The 22,049-nt window shown below is 40.5% G+C and overlaps 1 protein-coding gene across 2 annotated transcripts in view; it reads right to left on the minus strand.

The window, feature by feature from the left end:
• Il5ra (interleukin 5 receptor subunit alpha) overlaps positions 1–16,005 on the minus strand; it is a 30,456-nt gene extending 14,451 nt beyond the window's left edge. The window contains exons 1-8 of one of the 2 annotated variants that reach the window (XM_036180338.1): positions 15,930–16,005; positions 14,271–14,416; positions 12,970–13,108; positions 10,445–10,598; positions 10,181–10,368; positions 8,596–8,741; positions 5,674–5,816; positions 3,322–3,325 (exon numbers count right to left, since the gene is read on the minus strand). In XM_036180338.1, coding sequence (XP_036036231.1) covers positions 3,322–3,325; positions 5,674–5,816; positions 8,596–8,741; positions 10,181–10,368; positions 10,445–10,598; positions 12,970–13,108; positions 14,271–14,416; positions 15,930–16,002 — 993 coding nt within the window. In that variant the 5' untranslated portion in view covers positions 16,003–16,005. The remainder of the gene's footprint in view (positions 1–3,321; positions 3,326–5,673; positions 5,817–8,595; positions 8,742–10,180; positions 10,369–10,444; positions 10,599–12,969; positions 13,109–14,270; positions 14,417–15,929) is intronic. The other variant, XM_036180337.1, reaches the window with a different exon arrangement.
• Positions 16,006–22,049: the final 6,044 nt, after the last annotated feature.

Genomic DNA, 22,049 nt, shown 5'->3' on the forward strand with positions numbered 1-22,049 from the left:
CCAAGAGAAGTGGCCACACTTGATATAAAACAAAACAACAAAAAACCCAACCAACCAACCAAAAACCTTGGCATTAGAGGACAGAGCCTGAAAGCCTACTGCTACCCTTCCTTCAGGATAGTGGGACAGCCCTCAGAGCCGAGGTGGTCCAGCTTGAGGCTTACTAGGCAAGATTCATCCAACCTTGAAACCACAGAAGCCTGAGTCAAAGGAAGCTGTTTGACTCAACTCCAATGTCTACCCAGGTGAAATCCCCCATTTTCAAAGAAAAATCCAAGGTCACTGCTGAGACAGTAGCCAATGAGGGGTTTTCCTTGTTGCTACTGGGTCACTTGTTTTTCTTTCTAAGAATTCCCCCCTCCCCCACCCTGTATTGACCCTTCTCTTACCTCATGAAGCTTTAAACCAGCAGAATCCTTTTGGGAAACCCAGAGAAAGCCAAACTGACTCTTTCCTTTTTCCTGTTTCCCTTTCTTCTTCCCTTTTCGGGTTTGTACTTTGTCGCACCACAGTGTGAGAATTTAAGAAGGAAGGGCTGGAAGAGAGGAAAGAGACAGAGAAAGGGGCAAACAGATGGCAGATGAAGAGGGGCCGGGGAGAAACCTCCAGGCACAGAAGGAAGAAGGGGTGAGAACCAGAGCTTGAGCTTTTCTGATAGGCTGTAAAACATGAAGGAAATGCAAGGGTCCAAGGTGACCCCATCTCCTCCCAGCTTTTGAGTCCATAATCTTCAGGCGGAGGTAAACTGCTGCACACATCTGTCATGGGCACCAAGTCAAAAAAAGCCTTCCCTCCATCCAGTCCCCACTCCTATGTGCCACCCTGGTTTGGGCTTTGCTCTGACAGTATGGCCACCACTCATGTCCCCCTGCACCCACACATACACTGACTCACATCAAATCAGGAAAGTGAAGGTCAAGACCTCCTCTGAGTGGCCTGTCTTTGTTGCTGAGGGATTTGTCACAGCAGACAGCAGCAGTCACCCTGTGAACAGTGACCACACTGCTGACTGAGCCATGTGAAAATGAGGGTGATTGAGTCTTGTTCTGCTCCCTATAAGTGCACCGTCTTAAACCTGAAGAAAGATTTTTGAAAGAACACATTTCCACTGATTTCTAATAATACCAGGCGCAGAGTGGCAGATACAGCCTTCAGTGAGGGTGGAGCAAACCATTGTTCACATGAAGAGGGAGTCCAGTGATTGTCAGTCTAACCTCTTACCAAGAAATAGGTCAGCTCCTAACCAAGGGCATAGCTACAAATAAATGCAGTTAACACTCTCATTTCCATGGGGCAGGATGCACCCTGGGAACATTTATTTCCATAATTGCTTGCTCCACACTCAGTATTTGAAGGTCACAGAGTGGAGGACAGAAGAAGATGTGAAAAAAAACAGAAAGCTTCAGAGACCAGGGTCCAAAACACAAAAGTTTTCAGTAAACAGGAGATGGCAAAGATAACAACAGAACAGAAGAATCCGGAACTTCAAGTTTGAGAAGGAGAAAAGACCGTAAAATTGGGAAGTCAGCTCTTAAAGCAGAAGCCAGCTGATGCAGGGGAGTTGATAAGGAGCACTGAAAAATGAAACTGCTACTACTGTTTATTTTTAAGAAAGAAAAAGGAAGAAAGAGGTGGGGGGGAAGGAGGGAGGGAGGGAGAGACAGGGAGAAAAAGAGAAGGAAGGAAGGAAGGAAGGAAGGAAGGAAGGAAGGAAAGGAAAGAAAGAAAGAAAGAAAGAAAGAAAGAAAGAAAGAAAGAAAGAAAGAAAGAAAGAAAGAAAGAAAGAAAGAAAACCTATGCTCTGAAAATCCCAGGGCAAGAGGGAAGATTCAAAGTAAATCTCAAGCAGATAGAGAGATCTTATTTGCTGGCTGTCCTGCTCACTGCATCTATATCCCCTGTGCTTATTGGACTGGCCAAGGAACTTACCAAGCAGAACAGAAGTCACCCCCCCCCCCCCACCCCACTCCCCCACCCCCCCAAACCCCAACGCCGAGCTCTCTACATCATCAATCCAATTTCCTGTGTCTCATTCGTCATGAAGTAACCTTGGGCTATAATGGGTTAATTAGTTAAACTATCCTAATTTGCTAATTGGTTCATATGGCACTTATTTGGGGAAATTATAAATGAATAATCACTCCTTGGCTATTTGACAATGACTGAGTCACTTAATATCTTCAGGCTTCCATTTCCTTAGCTTAATTAAAATAATGGGGTGAACATAATATCAAAGGCACCGGGTGATAGTGAAAATCCAGGAGGGCTCCCAGGGGCCATTTGTGAGGCAAGGTAGGAGAGAGGGAAGAGTGTCTGAAGGAAACGAATATAGCAGCAAAAGTGCCTGAGAGACTGCAAGCTGAGCATGATTATTACTGCATCCTCCTGGGGTAAGGAAGAGCCGTGCAAAGTGTCCCTGAGGGGCCTGGACTTCCTATTATGTTTATTAATCATCTTGATGAAAACGGAGAGTCTGCATTGATTAAATTCACTAATGATCCTAAACTGAGCAGGGGAGTAAATTTCAAAAAGGATGGATTTATAAGATACGCGCTAATATTAATCAGCTCGTCTTCATGAAATGGGTGGCAATAAATGAAATAGGATTCTCAGTAGCAAATGGCAATGAAGTATACCTGGGAGGGAAATATAATGAGGCCAGGTCCAAGCCAGGAAGCAGTTATTTTGGAAATGGTAAGAGAGCGGGAGAGTAGAAAATGAGTAATAAGTTAAAAACAAGCTTAAAGTAAACTCTCAAGGATCACAATCTTACTCTCGGTGCTTTGGTGATGAATATTGGAGAGTGGAGTCACAAGAATGGCAGTTAGAAACAACCAGGGAATGAAGTGTCACATCTAGAGGCAAGAGGACTGAGGCCCAGAAAGGTTACTTGATAGGAACACTAGGTCAGAGTAGTAAAACTCAGACTAGCATGCTCCTCACTCAATCCCCCTTGTGGTGGCAGACTATCACTCCCTCTTACAACCTGAGTTTATTCTCGGAATCCGCAGCGCTGTACTATGCTCTCTGATTACTTAGTCATCTCTAACTTGGGCCACTTAACTACACACTGGCAGAGCCACAGCTAAAATCCAGATCTGATTTTATCTATTGCTGCTTCCTCACCCTCTTAACTTCTAAAGTGTCAACAGTCAACACCAACTATAACTTCAAGACTCAAGCACTCAGCAAACAATACTGACTTCTTAGCCAAGATTCTGACCTTGGTCTCTACCGTACTCATCTGAGGTCTGTTGGTCCATATTCATTTTTTTTTTTCAAATTCGTTTAGGTTGCAATATAGGGACCACAATGAGAAACATCACTAGCTTCAGGCCAATAAGAGTTATACACTTGAGAAACACATAAAACACTTCATAAAAGGAATCCACAGAATACAAACATGCAAAGCTTCTGCTACAGGATTTGACAAAATTAATAATCTTGTTTCAAATTCCTTGAGACTAATGGTCTTGGTTTTCTCTTGGGGCACAGAATAAGTTTTATTTGTGCAAATGGCATGTTTTTGAGAGCAGTCCTATGTGTACCAGGCCAGTTTAGTTCAGCTGGGGAGAAAGGGAGGGAGAAGAAGATTCACCTCATCAAAATTATGAGGTAGGTGAGTGAGGCTGTCCATTTTTCAGTTCCCCATACCCTTTTCAGTTCCTCTCCCTGGGAAGCTCACGGTGCTGCTCCTAGCAAACACACGCACACACACACACACACACACACACACACACACACACACACACACACACACACAAAACCCAGTGCTGTCAGGCCCTGAACACGGCAGTGTTGGTTGTGTATTGAACAACTGAAGCGGGCGAAAGGAATTGGGGGCAATGTTCTCAGCCTCCTTGCAGACCCAGATCAGTGCTCCACCTCTCAAGCCTTTCTGCCATTCCTCTCTCCCCTGGAAATGAACCTGGTAACATCAGTTCTGACTCACCACCACACAGGCTAATGGTTCGCTGCCCAAGAATTTCCGGAGGACCCACCCTGTAGCCCAAGTGAGCAAATTACTTTAGTAGAAAATTTTAGTATGTGCCTGACATAAATTTCCCTTTAAGTGTGCTGTCCCCGTTGTTTTGGAACACCCCTTAGGTTCTGTAAGAGGTAATGTAACCAGCTATAACCACAAAGTCCTCTATGGCAGTCTAATTTGCTAAGCACCTTGCATCATGTAGGGTCCTATCACACCATGACAGAGTGCTAAGAGACTGGGCCCTAGAATACATTAACCTAGGGTTCACCCCATCTCAGAGCTTGCAGAGGTAATCACATCACCTAAATGTTCCAAATATACATCCTTATCTGAAGGATGGGTTTCTTGATAGATTTATCAAAGAGAATATATGAAAATCATCTAGAGCAGTGTTTTGCAAATATCTATATATACCAGTAATTTCCCTTATCCAAGAAATATACTCCTTCATCCATGGTTGCTACCCATTCCCTGTTACTTGTCATGTATGGTACTCATTTATTTACCAAATAAACTTGTCAATTTGATCACAAATAAAAAATAGGTTCAAAACCAACACACATGCCCAAGAGATATCCGCATTGCTATCCGTTAAGCTAAAGGTTAAGGAATGGATCCAGGTTTCATGGACCTTAATATTATTTAATTTTAAAAGTGTTTTAAAGGGAAACAAATAAATTCACACTTGATTATCACAAAATTATGGTGATTGGAACCTTTTCCAGGGCCTAGAAATGGGGGGCAAAAGAGGATGGGCATGTTTCCAAGGTTAAAGGGATCAATCTTATGATACACAACTTGGCATCTTGACTGAATACTAACACGGCATAAGACTAAACATAAAGAAATGATTATGCATTAAATACACAGGCTCTGAGAAAGATGGAGGGTCATCAATGTCAATTTTGTAGTTTTAAAATTATACTATCGATTTTGCAAGATGTTGCCATTGGGAGAAACTAGGTCAAAGAAAGATTGCATTTCTGTTTCTTTCCACAGCTTATGAACCTGCAATTATCTGAAAATAAAAAATGTACTCTAAATAATTAGATAGGGGCTGGGGAGATGCCTCAGCAGGTAAGAGTGCTTGCGGTACAAGCATAAGGGACTGAATTCAAATTCCCAACATCCATATGGAAAGCTGGGCATGGCTGCATGGTTACCTGTAAACACAACGCTGTTGAGGGCAGAGGTATGAGGACCTCTGGTGCTTACTGCATACCAGCCGAGCCCCAAGTTCAACCAGAGACCCTGTCTCAAAGGAACAAGGTAAGGAATGATTGAGCAGGATCCCGACATCCCCCTTTGTCCTGCATGAACACATACACAGTGCACATACCTGCATACACCCCACACACACCCTCACATACAGCACACACTCATGCATGCACACACACACACACACACACACACACACACACACACACACACACAATGTGGATGGAAGTAAAAACAGAAAAATCTAAATAACAATTATGGAACAAAATAAAATAGGCCTGGGAGGGGCTTGTGCTGGAGAGACAGTGGGACCACGAGGCTTCCTCGAACTCACGTGTCTACTTGAAGACACAGTAGATGGATGAAAGGTGAAGCAGAATGAAGATGAAGCCATTTCAAGACCTGAGTGAACATGTGCACTCGCCAGGATTATCTGTTGCCACTGCTTTTAAATACACAGTAGGGACTCACCCACATAAATGGGTTGACTCCACTGGCCCCAGCTTCCAGACACCCTGCAGGACGAGCTCAGAAGTGCTCTCACTTGAATGGAGTATGTAGAAATGGCATCAATTTTTGAGATAAATTTATTGGTGGCCAGTTTTTCCATCTAAATGGGAAAAATTAACATTATAATAATGCCTAGACAAATAATTTTTGCAGAATACCAGCTTGAGGGGGTCACATGCAGGTAATGTGGCTCATTATTTAACAAGTAATCTAAAATCAACAGAGAATAGTCATGAGTTTATTCTACACTGTTCTAGTGTGAGGTCTTGGCAAGTTACCCTGAGGGAGGAAAGTGATCTTATAACTAAAATATATAAAAGGGTCAGCTGAAGGACCAGGTGAAGCTATGTAGAAAAATTCATGTTTCATATGGAAAAATTGGTGTCACCTTCAACAATATACATAATCTCTGTTACCTTGTCCTTCCACACTGGTAAGTCGTAGTCCTAAACAGCATGTGGTTTGTTCCTGTTCAGCCCTGGGGAGTGACCACAGTCCGGGATTTTTGCTCTATTGCTTGGATGGTACTAATAGCTCACATCCTTGTACCTACTTGGTCTCCCTCACATCCAAATTTCACACTGCAGCCAGGAATACCCTTCTACCCTGTAAATGCTACATTTCTCAACCATGTAAAATCCTTTGATGCTGCTCATTGCCCGTGGCCCTGGTTTTAAACTAGATGCTCTTTGGCTTCTAGTAAAAATCTCACAGAGCCACTCTAAAGTTGCTATGTAAGTACAGAGTTACAAGTCTAGTGTTAGCCTTATGTTGAGGCCAGCTCAGTCACTACTACCGCTTGGCTGGATGAAGCATGCACTCTCATGCCTCTGGCCTATTCCTTTTCCTCACACGCCTGGCAGGCACAGTGTGGTTGTGGACTGGTACCGGTCAGGAAATGCTGATTGCTGCTCTATGATAAGATCAGTGCAGACAGTGAGAACACAGTTCAGAAGTGGAGAGCCATTGGACATTGCCGTGACATCCAAGCACATGATCAATTGGTTTGTGTTTTCATATCTTTGGGTGTATTTGTTTTGTTTTGTTTCTTGTTGATCCTTTTTAATGTTTATGAAAATGCTAATCTATGGCAGATTAGAAATTTACAAGAGAAAGCATTCACAGAGGGTATTTCTGGAAACACACACTGTGATGTCCTTCTCACTTTTCCAAGGGAAGGAAGTTTCTGTTTGATGCCCCCAGGCTGCATTCAGCTCCATGCTGTAGAGGATGACAAGGCTATTTTGCCCCCTCTCTATTCTGTACTCTGTTGATCTTTCCTATGGTGGGAGGCTCTGATGCCATTTGCCAGGGCAGGACTTAACTTATGTCCATTCATTTTTATTTAATTTATTTTTATTGCATTGGTGTTTTGCCTGTATGTATGTTTGTGGGTGGACACCAGATCCTCTGGAACTGGAGTTACAGACAGTTGTACACTGCCACATGGGTGCTGGGAATTGAACCTGGGTCCACTTGAAGAGCAGTCAGTGCTCTTAACTTTTAGCTTTGTGACTATAAGAAATTATTTGGCTTTGGGGGGTGGGGCTTAATAAAATAGGAAACATAATTACACAAGAGTTATTGTGGACAAGGTACAAATTAACATAATAAAACCCCATGGGTGTAACACATGCCCACTGCACCATTGTCAAGTGTGCAGGCCAGAAATTTTGGAGAGACATGCTGTTGTGCAACCAGACTGCAACGTACTTTTCATCTTCCAAGTCTGAAGTTGGTCTCTGCATGTATGAGACCCTCCATTCAATTCCCCTCACCCAGTGATCAAAAATTTACATTCTGGACACAGTTCCCATCAGACAATGGCTCCCCATTTTCCATTGCCCTTTCCTGGCAGCCATTGTACTACCTTCTGTTTATGTGTGTTTCTCTACCCATGGTATCTCATCAAGGCAGAATCATACAGTATTTGTCCTTTGCGATCTGCTTATTTCATCTTGCTTGCTGTCCTTAGGCTCATTCATATTGTAGCATGTATCAGAATGTCCTTTCAAAGACTGAATCATGTCCCTTTGTATATATTGATATATATCCCATTTTGTTTTTCTATTCATATTCTGTAGGGCTTTGGGTTTGGTTTGTTTGTTTTCAGGTAAGAATCTTGCTATGTAATCCATTTGACTACCTTCAAATTTACAACATTCTTCCTCTCTCAGCCTCCCTCCTGGGTGGTGGAATCACAAATGTACGCCACCAAGCCTGACTCTAGTCATCTATTAATGGATGTGGGGGCTGTTTCAGCCTGTGAGTAATGCTGCTGTGAGCATGGGTGTCCAAATGTCTTTTTGAGACCCTGTTTTGAAATCATTTGCATGCACACCTAGAAGTAGAATTACAGGCTCTTAGGCTAATTCTAACTTCTGGAAAGCTTGCCTTTCTGTTTTCCCCTACTGTAACTGTACCATTTGTATTTTTAGCAAAGCTCTTACAGATGAATTTCATTCTATCCTTTGTAATATTTTCAACTCAAAGTTCGTCTTTTCAAAATAAAAGTACTGTAAGATTTGATTTATTTCTGTAATACCTGGGGCAGATGTAAGTCAACATTGATTTTGTTGATACTTAAAAACACCCAGACTAGTTACTACTGAAACTTTTGAATCAGTGGCTCTCAACCTGTGGGTTGCAACCCTTTTGGCAAACTTGTATATCCAAAAATATTTACAATAGGATTCATAACAGTAGCAGAATTACAGTTATTTAGTAGTAATAAAAATAACTTTATGGTTGGGGGTCACCACAACATGAGGAACTATATTAAAGAGTCGCAGCATTAGGAAGGTTAAGAACTACTGTTTTAAATGCTCCACAAATAATGGATGTCTATCATGGAATACTGGAAAGATATTAAAAATTACCTGAAAGTAACCATTCTTTGTGTTGTAAATTTTCAATTCATAATTGAAGCAATGGACTGGAAAGGCAGAAACTGGCTTCTCCCACTGGATATAAAGAGAAGTTTCTTCAATCTCAACTGTCACATTCATTGGAGGATTCACTTGATCTAGGGGAGAGAAGAAGAGGTAGATCAGCAGCAATTCTGTAAATTCTGATCAGGGCTCATAGCCCCAAGCCACAGTTTCTAAGATATGCTCTTTTCAAGGTTTACCATTAGGTCTCAATCAACAAATCTCAAGGCCACAGGAAGTGGGTGGCTTCCCATGAGGTTCTCGGTGTGGCTTGCCGAATAGATTTACTCATATAAAGAACAGAAATCACTACTCCACATGGAAGTCATTGATTGACACCCTTCCCCCATCAGCTCATTGCAAGGTGTACCCAGCATTCCTTTAACTTTCAAGTTAGCCTGTGCTCATGGACAGAACAGGGACCATGTGCCCCACATCCATTTCCCAGCAGAGGGATAGCTCGGGGAATATCACTTCTCCTTTCTGGTTTCAGTGTTATTTTTTGTTATTGTTGTCTTTTTTGTCAGATAGAACAAGAAGCTTCTGTATAAAAAGAACAGATTGAGCTAAATATGTCTTTACAGGAGTAAGCACTTCCATACTAGCATCAGAGATCTGAGTTTGGATTCCCAGCACTCAGGTGAAAATAGCTGTAACCCCAGAGCTGGGGGTGGTGGTTGTGTAGTAGAGATAGGTGGATTCTAGGGCCTCACTAAGCTAGCCAACCAGTCCAGCAAAAATGGTGAGTTCCCGATCCAGTGAAAGTTTCTGATCCTTACCAAATAAAATAGAGAAGCAATTGAGGAAGATATTCTGATGCTAATCCCAAGCTTCTGCATGGACAAGCACACCTGCACAAATACATACACAGTCCACATACACATATGAAAAAAATGAAAGAGGAAGTGGTAAAGAAAAGACAAGGGTGGAGGAGAGAAGAGACCTGTTGGCATATAGTTTAAAGGTCTAGAGATGAGTCCAAACCACTACAAAGGACCAATGAGGATTGGAGATGGTTAGCTTTGAAAGAAGAGCCACATGATGGAAAACCTGAATGATACCTTTGGACTGCAGAAGGACCACACCTTGGGGAAAAGGCTCAGAACTGTTCTGGGTACAATCTATTACAAGACCTGTGGATATACATTTCATGGAAGAAGCCAGAACAGATGAGCATTGCCATGACTTTTCCGGATGCAGTCGTTCTCAACTGGGGAGAACTCTACCCTCAAAAGGATGTGTTTGAGATGTGATTTGGTCACAGTTTAGGAGAGGGAACAAGTAGGGAAGATAAGAGTTAAATAACTCACAGATAGGGTCCAAGAAGACCACACTAAACATCCTCCCACTCTCAGGACAGTCCTCGACATCAACAAGTCATCCAGCAATTATGTAGAATTAAAGTTGGGATGCCTATCTCAGTTTTTTCCTCATATTGATTATATGATTGTTTAATATTTGAATGGTAGCAAGACACTTTCCAATGCAAAGATTCTACTATTCTATTATTCCAGTGTTGGGATGAATGTCTTACCAATGGCATGCGGAGTGAACAGCTGATCAAAGGGCTTGATTGCAGCATGCTTGCTTGAGCCATTAACATGCACTGCAAGCTGCTCAAACCCTTTGCTGTTGATAAATGTCCTGGGAAACCAGCATGCCGTATTTCTGTCCAGTGCATCTCTGCTGTATTCCTGGCATTCTTCAGTCCAAACACCAAACCTAAATTGCAACACCCATGAGTTTTTATAAGGGAAGAGGAAATGGATAATTTGCATAAGTAAAAATAGGTACTGACCTGTAGTATAGGAAATATTGTGTGTCCTCAGGGGCATCCTTGCCAATAAGCCAGGTGCAGCGAAGAGACACTTGGTATGGCCTTAGGTGGGTGTGACTACTCACAACAGTGTTTGTCATACAAGTTAAATTCATAACTGAGGTTCCAGAAGACCCTAGGGGATCACAAATAAAAAGAACAAAATATTGTCATGAGGGCTTATGAATTTTGTGCTTTTGTTGAGACACTATTGATTGTGAGTGACCACAAACATCCATTTATAGAAACTCATTTGCAAAGGGCAAATTTACTGGAGAAATGAAACTAAAGCTATCAGGCCTCGGGTTTTGACATGAAAGAAGTTTTCAGCTATTTTAGATGAAGCTATGGAGGTGTGTCAGTGAGACGGATATCTGAAAGTTCAAGTCTAGTGTCATGTGTCCAACAACTTGAGCACTCTAGCACTACCCTTGTCAGTACCTGACTGTGAGGCATTTCCCCAAATGCTGCCTGAATTCCAGTTTTTCCTGCTGTCAATGAGAGGTTAGGTCACAGAATCTCTCCAGAATCCCCTTCCTTCTTAGATTATATGAGCCATTTTTTGGCATCTATATCACATGGATTACTGCTCAGGAGATGCATTTCGGCAATACCCCATTATATTAGAGACCAATGTACAACAGCTTGCCAGTCTCCTTAACATACCATAACTTAAAATCTGAGATTCCAAATGTCTGTTTGCACTGGATTTCTCACAAATTATGTTTGTGCTACCCAGAACACTCTATCAAACAAAGAAGAAAAAAAGTATTTTCAGGGCTAGGATCAGGGATAACCTTCCTAAAGAGGAAACCCTGAATAATGGAAGGGTTTTTATTTTTTCTTAAAACAGCTATAGATTAAGTTTTATCACTATCATCAAGTGCCTTTCAATGAACAGAGGAAGAGGGTGAGAGGAGAGAGCTTCCTATTGTCATTTGGAATTTGGTTAGTTTGTCTTATGATACATGCATGCATATTATATATGACATAGATACATATGTATCTACAAAATCATGCCTCTGTATCTGTAGTATTTGTTCCAGAACTTTCTTCCCATACTAAAACCTTCAGATGCTCAGGTCTCTTATATGATCCCATCTTGCATATGGCTTACATAGCCTCCGGTTTAGTATAAATACTTTCTAGAGAATTTGGAATACTTAACATAAGTGCTTAGTAAATAGTTGTTAGAATGTGTTATTTAGAATAGAGGCATGAAACAATCTGTTCATGAACAGTATGGATGCTTCAATGCTTTTGTTGTAGAATGCTTTTGATCCACATTTAGTTGTATAAATAAACGTGGAGCGTATGGATACAGGGCTTCCCTCATCATTCTGTGCATGCATGCATGCATGTATGCATGTGTCCACATACTAAACATTTGCACAGTCTATGTCATGTCAAAGTAAGTCATCAGTTTTCCAGTTCCAACCCAAGAAATAATTCAGTATGGATTTCATTTGGTTAGTGGCATAAATAATACTTGATTGGCATAAGTATGTATTGGGCGGTGGTACTAGGGGAATGATTAGAACTGCAGAAACTTAACACTGAAAGGAAAACCACATAGAGGAAGTTCAGTTGTTCAGTAGATGTCATATCATGGCTTAATGCAAGGTACACAATGGTCCATAGTTATATTCATCTGTATTCCTTGAAGAACCTTCCTTACTTAGGGGCAAGCCTGTTGGTAACTTACTGGAAAATAATGAGTTAATGCATGCATCTGTGTTGTTACCAACGCAGTTCAGGGTTTTTGGTTAAGTGTGCCCAGGTTCTATTTGTTAAAGACTTTGCTGTGCTGCTCATGGTGCAGTTGGGAAGTGGAAAGTCCTGACTGAGTTGGGAGCTTTAGGGAGGTCTTTGGAGACACATCTTTAAAGGGGATAGATGGTTGGGCCCTTGCACTTTTTATGCCTCCCTTTGCTTCCTGGCTCTAGACCTCTACCACCTGCTTCTGGAAAGATATGCTGTGTTGTTAAATGGACTAAAAATAGGCCTGACAGGTCATGGGTGGAAACCCCCACCAAAACCAGAAACCAAAATAAGTGTATTATCTTACATATCTGTTATAGTAAAAAGAAAGCTGACTAATTAATAGTACAGGAGGCAGGATCTCCTACTCCAATGAAGTGGATAGGAGAAAGACTTGAAAAACATTTACGGATATGGGGCTAAAACATACATGATTTAGGAAGTCATATATCCCAAGGTCTGATGGCCTGTCTCATCCTTTTTTTCTGTCTTGTTTTGTGTTGCCCTGTGTTAAAATGTTTAATCAGAGCTATCTCTGCTTGTGTGTATCAGAAGCCCCCGCTCCTAGTGTAAATACAGGGTTGTGCTTACAAGGGGTGCCACAGGTGGAAAGCTATGATCAGAATGTGGGTGCTGTGGAAGAGTAAAAGGAGATTGGAAGGTGTGGTGCTGGGCTAAAGAAAAGAGGCTCTTTCCCATTTTGAGAAGTATAAATATGAAATTTAGATATCCCATATCTCCTTTACCTGATGGAGCTTTGAGTTCAGCAGAAACCCAACTGCTAGCCAGGAGAGAGTGGCTTTTCCATAGGATGCTCCTCACACTAGCTGAAAAGCCGTCATGAAGGGGGGCCACATATTTGCTTTCAGTCTTCCTGGTATTATACTAAAATGAAACCCGCCAGTCATGGTATGAAACAGAAAACAACATTAATCAAATAGGCCTTTTACTCCACTTTGAAAATGATAATGTAAAGTATAGTTAAGTAATTTTCTTAGAAAAGGGGCATTGTCATATTAATATAGTTTCTCAATGACACATGTTCCTCTTTTAATAACAAACACCATATTATAATTAAAGCTCAAGTTGCCTTTGATTCTCATCATTAATGCCAGTCTCCTCTCTAGGAGCACCTTCTGGACAGAAAATTCTTTAATATTTCATATTTACTCCAAAATGGTTAGTGCAAATTACATGTCCCTTTCTTTCTTTCACCTTAGTACAAATGTGATGAGCAGTAGATGTGTTAGCACATCCCTAGCATAAATCTGAGAAATCAACTGAAGACCCGAGGATATAAACAAGGTAATGAATGAACTTGGCCTTCACCTTGGGTTTTCTGACCCTGTACTGCTCCCTTGTACCATTTTGTTCATGACTTTCTTCTAGTTTTATTGACGATTTAGGAGATAAGTAAACAGTACTATCAAATGCATTACCCTTCAAAAGTTGGTAAATAGTCTCAGAAGATGGCTGAATCAATAAAATCACTGTTGTGTGATCACAATGACTTGAGTCTGGGTCCCCAAAACACATGTAAAATTCAAGGCACATGGCAACAGGCACCTGTAACCCCAATACTGGGGTAGTGCAGAGAGGTGGATCCCTGAAGCCTAGTCAAATTGATGAGCTTGCAATTGAATGAGAGACTTCTCTCAAAAACAAAAGGTCTAGGAGAGGGATCAAGGAAAGTATCAACCTGTGGCTGCCTTCATAGCCCTGCATACCTAGCCACATGTACATGTGCACAGACCCACCTCCCCCCCCCCCCCCCCCCCCCACACATGAAAGAGAGAGAGAGAGAGAGAGACAGAGAGAGAGAGAATTTTCCTTGAGATAAAGCCTTCTATGCTACTGTTGCATTTTGAATAATAAGCACACATCTAATTCACTTTATAGATCCTACTGGTAACACAAGAAGATCTTTAATAATTGGCTGTTCTTTATGAAGAATTTCACTTCATGAAGAAAAATGCAGTTTAAAAATGAATATTCACTCTCTGTTTGGTTTTGTTTGTTTGTTTTTGTCATCAGAGCCAGCACTTACCTCATCTTCTTGTGGAGCATTTATTTTCACGTGATATTGTAGATCATCATTTCTTTGCCCTTGCTCAGGATTTGGAGCCCAGTGTAAAAGAACTTGAGCTAATCCAATGGCTTTAACAGTAAAATTGACAGGTGGTAGAAGTAAAACTATCGATTCAAACAACAACAACAAACAAAAATGATACATTGTTAAATTGTCCATTTTGTGTATGGTGCTGGGGGTGAAACTCAGGGCCAAAGAATATGGGACAGATATGTTACCACTGAGCTATATTCCCAGTCTTTAACAGATTTTAATTATTTTGTTAAGTAACATACTGGTTTGTTATGGCTTATTAGAATATATTATACAGAAGTAATTTGGCAAAAGTTTCTTTAAAATAATTGCTAGTTCATCATCCAGGCACTACCTGTAACTTTCACATGGTTTTACTGAATATGAACAATCTACCATATTGTCATTCATTAAAGGTGTAGTTTTCACAATAAGCATTATAATCAGTGGATGGGATGGGATAACAATTTCTAGACTTCTTCTTTCCTTTTCACAGGAGTATAGAAGATAAATAGAACATACTGGGGGTTGGGAGCAGCATATATCAAACATGAAAACAGTTGTCTTGTAGACATCTGGTTTCCATTGTATAAAAGTGCCTACTTATTTGTAAGATCAATGATTTACGGTGTAAAATGTATTTATTTCTCATTATGAGCCATATCCTAAAGTATCTGAGTAGAAAAAAAAAGGATTTGCTTTCAAGATAAAATATTTCACTTAATTAAGGACTCAGTACTCATTGTAGAAATGCTGTTAAACACAATGAGCAAAAAGAAGAAATTAAAAAATTTCAATTTATGTCTTATTCTGTTATGTTTTTCTGGTGTGTGTCTAAACAACTTCTTAAAATTTTTCATCCAAACAAGGGCAACACTATACATTGTGAAACACTTAATCTTTAATTTATTCATTTACTAAATTGCCAGTGTTTTCCATTGACCTTTAAAAGCCCTTCATGACTACGCACCTGTGTTTGACATGCAAAGGTTTCCAGGACTGCCTGTGTAGTTCACCTTTATTCCAACAGCCACTGGCTACTGTGGCTTTTCAGATCTAAATTAGCTAACTAAACCCCAAAGTTCATTGCTCTAGCTGAACTGTGCACATTTCAACTGCTTGGTGGTTATGTGGACAGTGGCTATGTGCTGGGCAGTACCAAGATAGAATACAGTCTTTATGGAGAGTTCTAGATAGAGCTGGGCTGGGGCCATCAAACAGTTTTCCTCTCTTAACCTCCCTCATCATACTAAACCCTTAGACCACTGAATTTCAGGGGCAAAAAAGAAAAGAAAAATGGTAGAAGTTTATTCTTGCTTCTTGTGAGGCCTTTTGTGAAATTCTCAGTGGAAATGGGGGTCCTAAACATGGTCTCCAGAGGTTGCCTTCTTCCACAATGCCCATATAATATATACTCTTAGAATTGAATTTTTCACTGAAGTATAGAATTTATATTTCTGCCCACAATGATTTCTTAAATCTCAAGAGTTATATACTGTTTTATAAAAACTTCCCAATTGAATGCTTATTTTGGAGAAAATTCCATTACCGTTTTTTATAATATACTTTAACAAAAACAGACATTATTAGATAGAAAATCCTTACCCTTTTTGTCAGAAAGGAAGTCAGCTTGCAGTGTTGTCCAAGCCCCCACAAGGATTAGTAACATAGGCAGCATGATGGTCAAATCCTAGGGGAAACATGGAAGACAAATTCCAGATCATCACATTGTCATTTCTAAGGAAAGTTGGCAACTACTTTCTAACTTGAGATCAGTCATTGGGTCACTTAGCAACTGCTTATAATCTATCTCTTTTGCTTGCTTGGAATGCAAACATATGGGGCTTTGCTCTTGGGCTGTAAAATCATCTGTTGGGACAGAATGACATGTAAATTAGTAATTAATTAAAATGTGTGATGTGTCTGGAGCACAATAGGTGCAAAGAGACTTCTGATTTGACTCACAGAGGGTGAATTGAAGTTCACAACACGCACAAGGAGAGATTCCACTAGAGTCCACTGAGCAAATGCGTAGAGGTAGAAGAAAACAGCAGACAATTGATATTCAGGACATTAGAACAGGCCTCAGGATGGGAAAAGTTCTAAGCAATTAATAACACACAAACACTACCAATTTCATTCATGCTCTTTTTAATCAGGGGCTTGGTGGTAGAGTGTTACGTTGGAAGTCCTAGGTTTGATCCCACCACCCTTTCCCTTCAAGTCAATGTGACAAGAAACTTACACTGATAACAATTTGTAATGTGAGAAACGTAAACTTCTGTTTAAAGTCCAGAATAAATTTGTGATACTTTGAGTTTGGGGGAAGATGAGTTATTGTCTTAAGGACCTAAAATGAGAACAGGACAGGGGGCAGACAAAGAACATGATCAGACACTTGGAAAAAGTGTAAGTATTTCTCCCTCCAGAAAACAACTTGACAATGAAATGGATGGACAGTAGAATGTTGTGTTAAGGGAATGAGGAAAAGCAGAGGGTCTCAGACCTTGACTTCAAAGGGGAATGCAACAGTTCCTGCTGGGACCTGAAGATTAGAGATCTGGAATTTTCCCCAGAGATTTTCCTGGAGCTCAACTTTAAGGATGGAAAGTATGTGTGGCTTATACCTGGGGTGTGCCTCCTCACTTAAAAAGAAAATTAAGACATTTATTTTTTCATCACGTGTGTATGTGGCTGTGTGAACTTGGGTCATACCTTAATCTTCAGACAACAAAAGATGCTCTTGCAGCTTGATAGTAATTAAAATGACTTACAGGGCTAGGATGTAGCTCACTGGTACAGTCTTGTTTAGAATATGAAAGACCTTGCTTAGACCCTTAGCACTTTCACAATAAATACTTAAAAAAAAACAAAAAAAATCAATAAGAGAAAGTTTTACTTATAAAAGATTTAAATGACTAGACATTTTCAAACTCTAATTCCAGTGCAGGCAAAGGAAAGAACGAACTTCATTAAATGGATAAATTCTGAAAATTAATTCCAGATACTTTTGCTTCTTTATTTAATTCCATCTTACAACATCTTACTTAACATATTGCTATTACTGCCCAAGTTGGAGTAATAACACAACAGTCACAAAGGGACAGCATATAGAAGTCATACAAGTCTTTCTTTCTTTTTTCTTTTTTCAAATAAACTTTCAGAGTTATGCCAGTTTCACTAAAACAATAGTTTTTACTATTTCTATAGTACTTCTACCCCGTACAAGTGAATTTTTATACCGATCATGATCATGACAATGGAAACACACACTGTAATAGTCTTCTAAATTTTCAACAAGTCAGACTTTTTATGAGACAAAGGGAAGCGTTTCTAATGCACCAAGCCTGTGAAGCTCAGCTAAAATATCTTTAGTAACAACAAAGGTAGCGGCTGTTTCAAATTATGAAAGCTATGTCTTCAGATGTCAGCGTTTCCTGACATGGTGTTTAATATGCCCTACCTTCACTGGTTTTCATTAACACGAGCTCTAGGTCAGGAAAAAAGTCCCTAAAAATTAATGCCCTGTAGTGACTTTTACCGACTGGTAGAACAGGAAGTGTCTTAACATGGTGCTTGTAAAAATAACAAACATCTGTTTATCCTTTGCAATTAAATTGTTGAAGTAAATAATGACCCTGTTGAATATCTCAGTGGGGAGGTAATTGAATATTTTATATCAGTAAGCACTCTTCCCTAGAATTTACCTTATTTTTCTGATTTTATAGCTGCTAAAAATAGAATTCTCTTTCAAGTTTGATCACTCAAACATTTTTTTTTTTTACTAAGTTTTGGCCATTCATGGCAACATGTTTTTTCTGTATCTCCTGAGTTTTCTATGCCTTTGAAAACAAATCAGTGTCCTATGGACAGCACAAAGTGCTCAAATAGGTCACAAATATCTCAAAGCTGGGCAGATAAATTTCAACAAAGACTAGATGTTCCTGGAGCTTCAACGTCTGAATCTGTTTCCTCTGATTAGCTGACTCTGTTTCTCCAAACACCTCTAGGCTTCGTCTCTGTGTGGCTGCTCAAAGCACATGGGCTCTTTGTAGGAGCTGTCACCTTTGGTTAGGGATAAAAAGATTCAAGCTCCTTGGTTCATACCTTCAAAGTTACACTATTCTCAAATGAGCTATAAATCGTCATATTAAAATATTTAATACAGTAGCTTTATTTGTGTAATCTCAAGATGACAATATACCTAACTCATTTTTCTCTTGGATATCAATTATAATGCAACCCAGAGCCATTACATTGTTAAATTAAGATATAAATTTAGAAGAATAAAATAAATAAAGATTGCCTACCTACAATTAGAAATACATGCTTTATCCTTGCGGGTGATCAGAAGAAATTTGTTCATGTGATATTTCTGTGAGTAAACTTAGATTTCTTGAGTGCCCTCCTTAAAATTTAGAAGAAAACAGGAGTGCAGTCTTTCACATGACAGATGTTTCTAGAAATGAAGTTGAGTCAGGCCTTAGCCATTGATGATGGACTTCCCCAGTGTTCCTAAGAATCAGCCAAATTCTGCTGAAGTTCAGAAATAAAATTTTTCCTTTCCAATTAGGAGCATTCATTTTGCAACCAAATTGTATTGGTAGCCCTATTTCTAGAACCTTTGTGAGTGACTTCGTGGTAACATCTAATGCTAAGCACAACCTGAATAGCAGAAATTGAAAAGCCGCTGGGAAGATTCATATGTCCTTTTAGAATATTTCAAGCAAAGAATTTGTTTCCATTTTTAAAATTCTGTACAGTATAGTCAGCCATAAAATCCAATTCTTAGGTGAGGGGTGAATATGTAAACCAAAGGATATGTTTAGCTAGGTATGCAGTGTTACCCCCACAGTGAAAAACTGGACATGCTCATAAAAATAGAAATGAGCAACAAGATGACTCATGCAATGCTTTATTCTTCCCACTCCTGGACATCTGAATAATTTTCTATAATAGTCCCAAAATATTATCCTCGGGGTCAAGTTGTGGGCCACAAACACAAAACACTCCATAAATCCAGATGCAAACAGCTGCCACCCTCAATATTCTGTATAGAGAAGGCGTTTGCCACCAGTATTCCAACTCTTAAACACATCCTGCCAATCTCATTTGTCACTAAGTATTATCCACATAGATGCTGCCTCCGTGGTGGACATACCTGTCTATGGACGATCCCTTCAGTTCCACGGGTTCTCAACATTAGAAGCCGAGGACCACAGCTGCCTGTCGTGGCTGGTATCCCATCAGAGCCCCAGCACCTAGCACTCTCTCAAGCACAGGGCACATGCCCATTAGGCTTGGTCCTGTAAAGAATGAGAACAAGTCAGTACCCAGGCCTGATGAGGCAAGGCAGGTCTGTTCAACGTGAACAAAGGGACAGCTTAAGTCAGCTGGGACTGCGTGGGGAACACCTAGCAAGCCTGGTTCTTTGCGTGCCTTACTTAAAAATTTCCCCACATTGCATTTTAAGTAATGTTAAACAAATGAGACAGTTTGATTTCCAAAACTTTATTATATTTCAAAATGTAAACTTAATAACAACTACATAGATTTACTACCAGACAACTGTGGAAGAGAACATATTAACAATAAAGCAGAAATAACAGGTAATATAATGTTAATTATAATTCATTGAATTATAATTTTTCCCGTCTTTGCCCTCTCTTTTTCTGTTTCTCTTAAAAAAATTTTTTAATTCTTTTCCATCCATTCTTTCCATGTATATGAAATATATATCTTCCTGGCTTTAGGTAACTAATTAAATTAGTGAGTATAAAGACAAGTGAGATATTTCATAAGCTTTTTTGTACATTTTAGGTAAAATGAAAACACCATGGGTACCAAAGAAATTTCAGCAGAAGCCAAAAGCAAAATGCCTTCAGTTATACTATGACATCATTTCCTTATTGTTGTTTGTCTCTAAATTTGTAACTTTTGAAATTAACTCTGAAACTTCTTCCTGACAATCTCCAAATAGACTCTATAACCTATTTTCTAAACTCATATATTTTTGAAGAGATCTTATTACTAGATACACACTCCTTTAAGTCTTGTAAGGTGTCTACAGAAGCAGAAAACAGATGTCTTCTATTTCCAGGCACATTGACAAGACATAAGATGTTACTTTTACAAGACTCACCTTGGTGTGAAGGAGCTCATCAGGTACAGAACCACCACCAAAAATAGAACCGCATAGCCAGGACCTGTCCCGTGAGCTTCTTCAAGTTTGGTCCCCCCAGGGTTTGCTCTGTCTCTGCTGATAACAGGGTTACGAAGTGTTCTGTTTCCTCTTTTCTCTATTGAAACATTGTCTATATGCTTACAAATTATTATTTCTCTTTTCCTGACCCTCCTTTTGTTGGGGGTCCTGGGTGTGTATCCGGTCTAGTAAGAGAAAACAGTATTTATCTGCCCCACCAACCCCGCAGTGAGTCAAGCGTTTGATTCCCTTACTGAGAAGTTTGGGCGGCCGGGCGATGTAAGCCAGCAGCTGTGAACCTTATCTCTGGGTACACTGTTTGACTTTGTGGCGGTTCTTTATTCTTTCATCATCAGAGCTGTAATGGTTAAGAAGTCACCGGCAGTTTCCCTTACAATGGAAAGGCCACATGACTGTTCTTTGGAAGATGATTCCCAAGAAAGCAACCCATTAAAGAGCAGTCTCGTTGGACACTCAGTGACTGTTATGTGACAAAAGGCTTGTCTCCCCCAGATAGCCACAATCTGCTAACTCTGCAAGCTTCAGCCTCTGGGGGTGATAGTGTGCTGCCTTTGGGAGTTAGACTATTTAAGAAGCTTCATCAGGAAGAGAAGGCACTTGTGCGTGGTCACTACCCCAATAGTCAGCTCACACGTTGACGAGTTACAGAGCCTGACACATAAGCAGTTCCCTCCACCCTGAGCCTAATGTGCACTTCTCAGGCCCTTTGTTATTAAATTCTATACCCTTAAGTGAACATGTGGGGAGAGGAGTGCCTAGGGGTCTGCGTGTAATAAATGGCTAGGGGGTCTAGCTAGCTAGACCAAGCTCATCCTTCATGAGCCCTGACAGCTAGTTCCCAAGGCATGCTCCACATACTTCTCCCTAGTCATCTCCCAGTATCCCAGACAGCACCCAGCCCTCATTTTACTTCAGTTGATGCAGATCTACTTAGATTTTCCTGCCCTTTGCTCTTTTCTGGGTGTTTCAGTCCAGGGAATTTCAAGCTGAGTGACTAGCAAAAGAGCCCCCCCCCCCCCCCCGCCGCTTTAATTAGGGTTTAGAGCAGTGATTCTCAACTTTCCCAAAGCTGGCACCCGTTAATCCAGTTCCTCATGCTGTGGTGACCCCCCCCCCCAGCCATAAAATTGTTTTGTTGCTACTTCATAATGGTAATTGTGCCACTGCTATGAATCAGAAGGTAAATATCTGGTATGCGACCCCCAAGGGGGTCACGACCCATGGGTGGATTTAGAGTGAGAATACACAGAACTGTGTTTGATGCAATAGTTAGGGCTGTTATCAGTAGCTGTCTCTAAAAGGCCAGCTGCAGCATCAGCTGTAGGGATACCTGGTGCAGGAATCCTAGTCCCTAGAGAAGGCAGCACAGAAGCCTTTCAGAGAAGAGGGGCAGCCATCCCCTCAGAGCAGACACAGAGAGGCTATTGTGGAGGCTAGATCAATGTTTCTCTTTGTGAGACGATAAATGATGAGTCCCCTGAAGGAAGTTTCCACACAGCTCA

Source organism: Onychomys torridus, chromosome 3 (assembly GCF_903995425.1).
Source record: "Onychomys torridus chromosome 3, mOncTor1.1, whole genome shotgun sequence".
Lineage (NCBI taxonomy): Eukaryota > Metazoa > Chordata > Mammalia > Rodentia > Cricetidae > Onychomys > Onychomys torridus.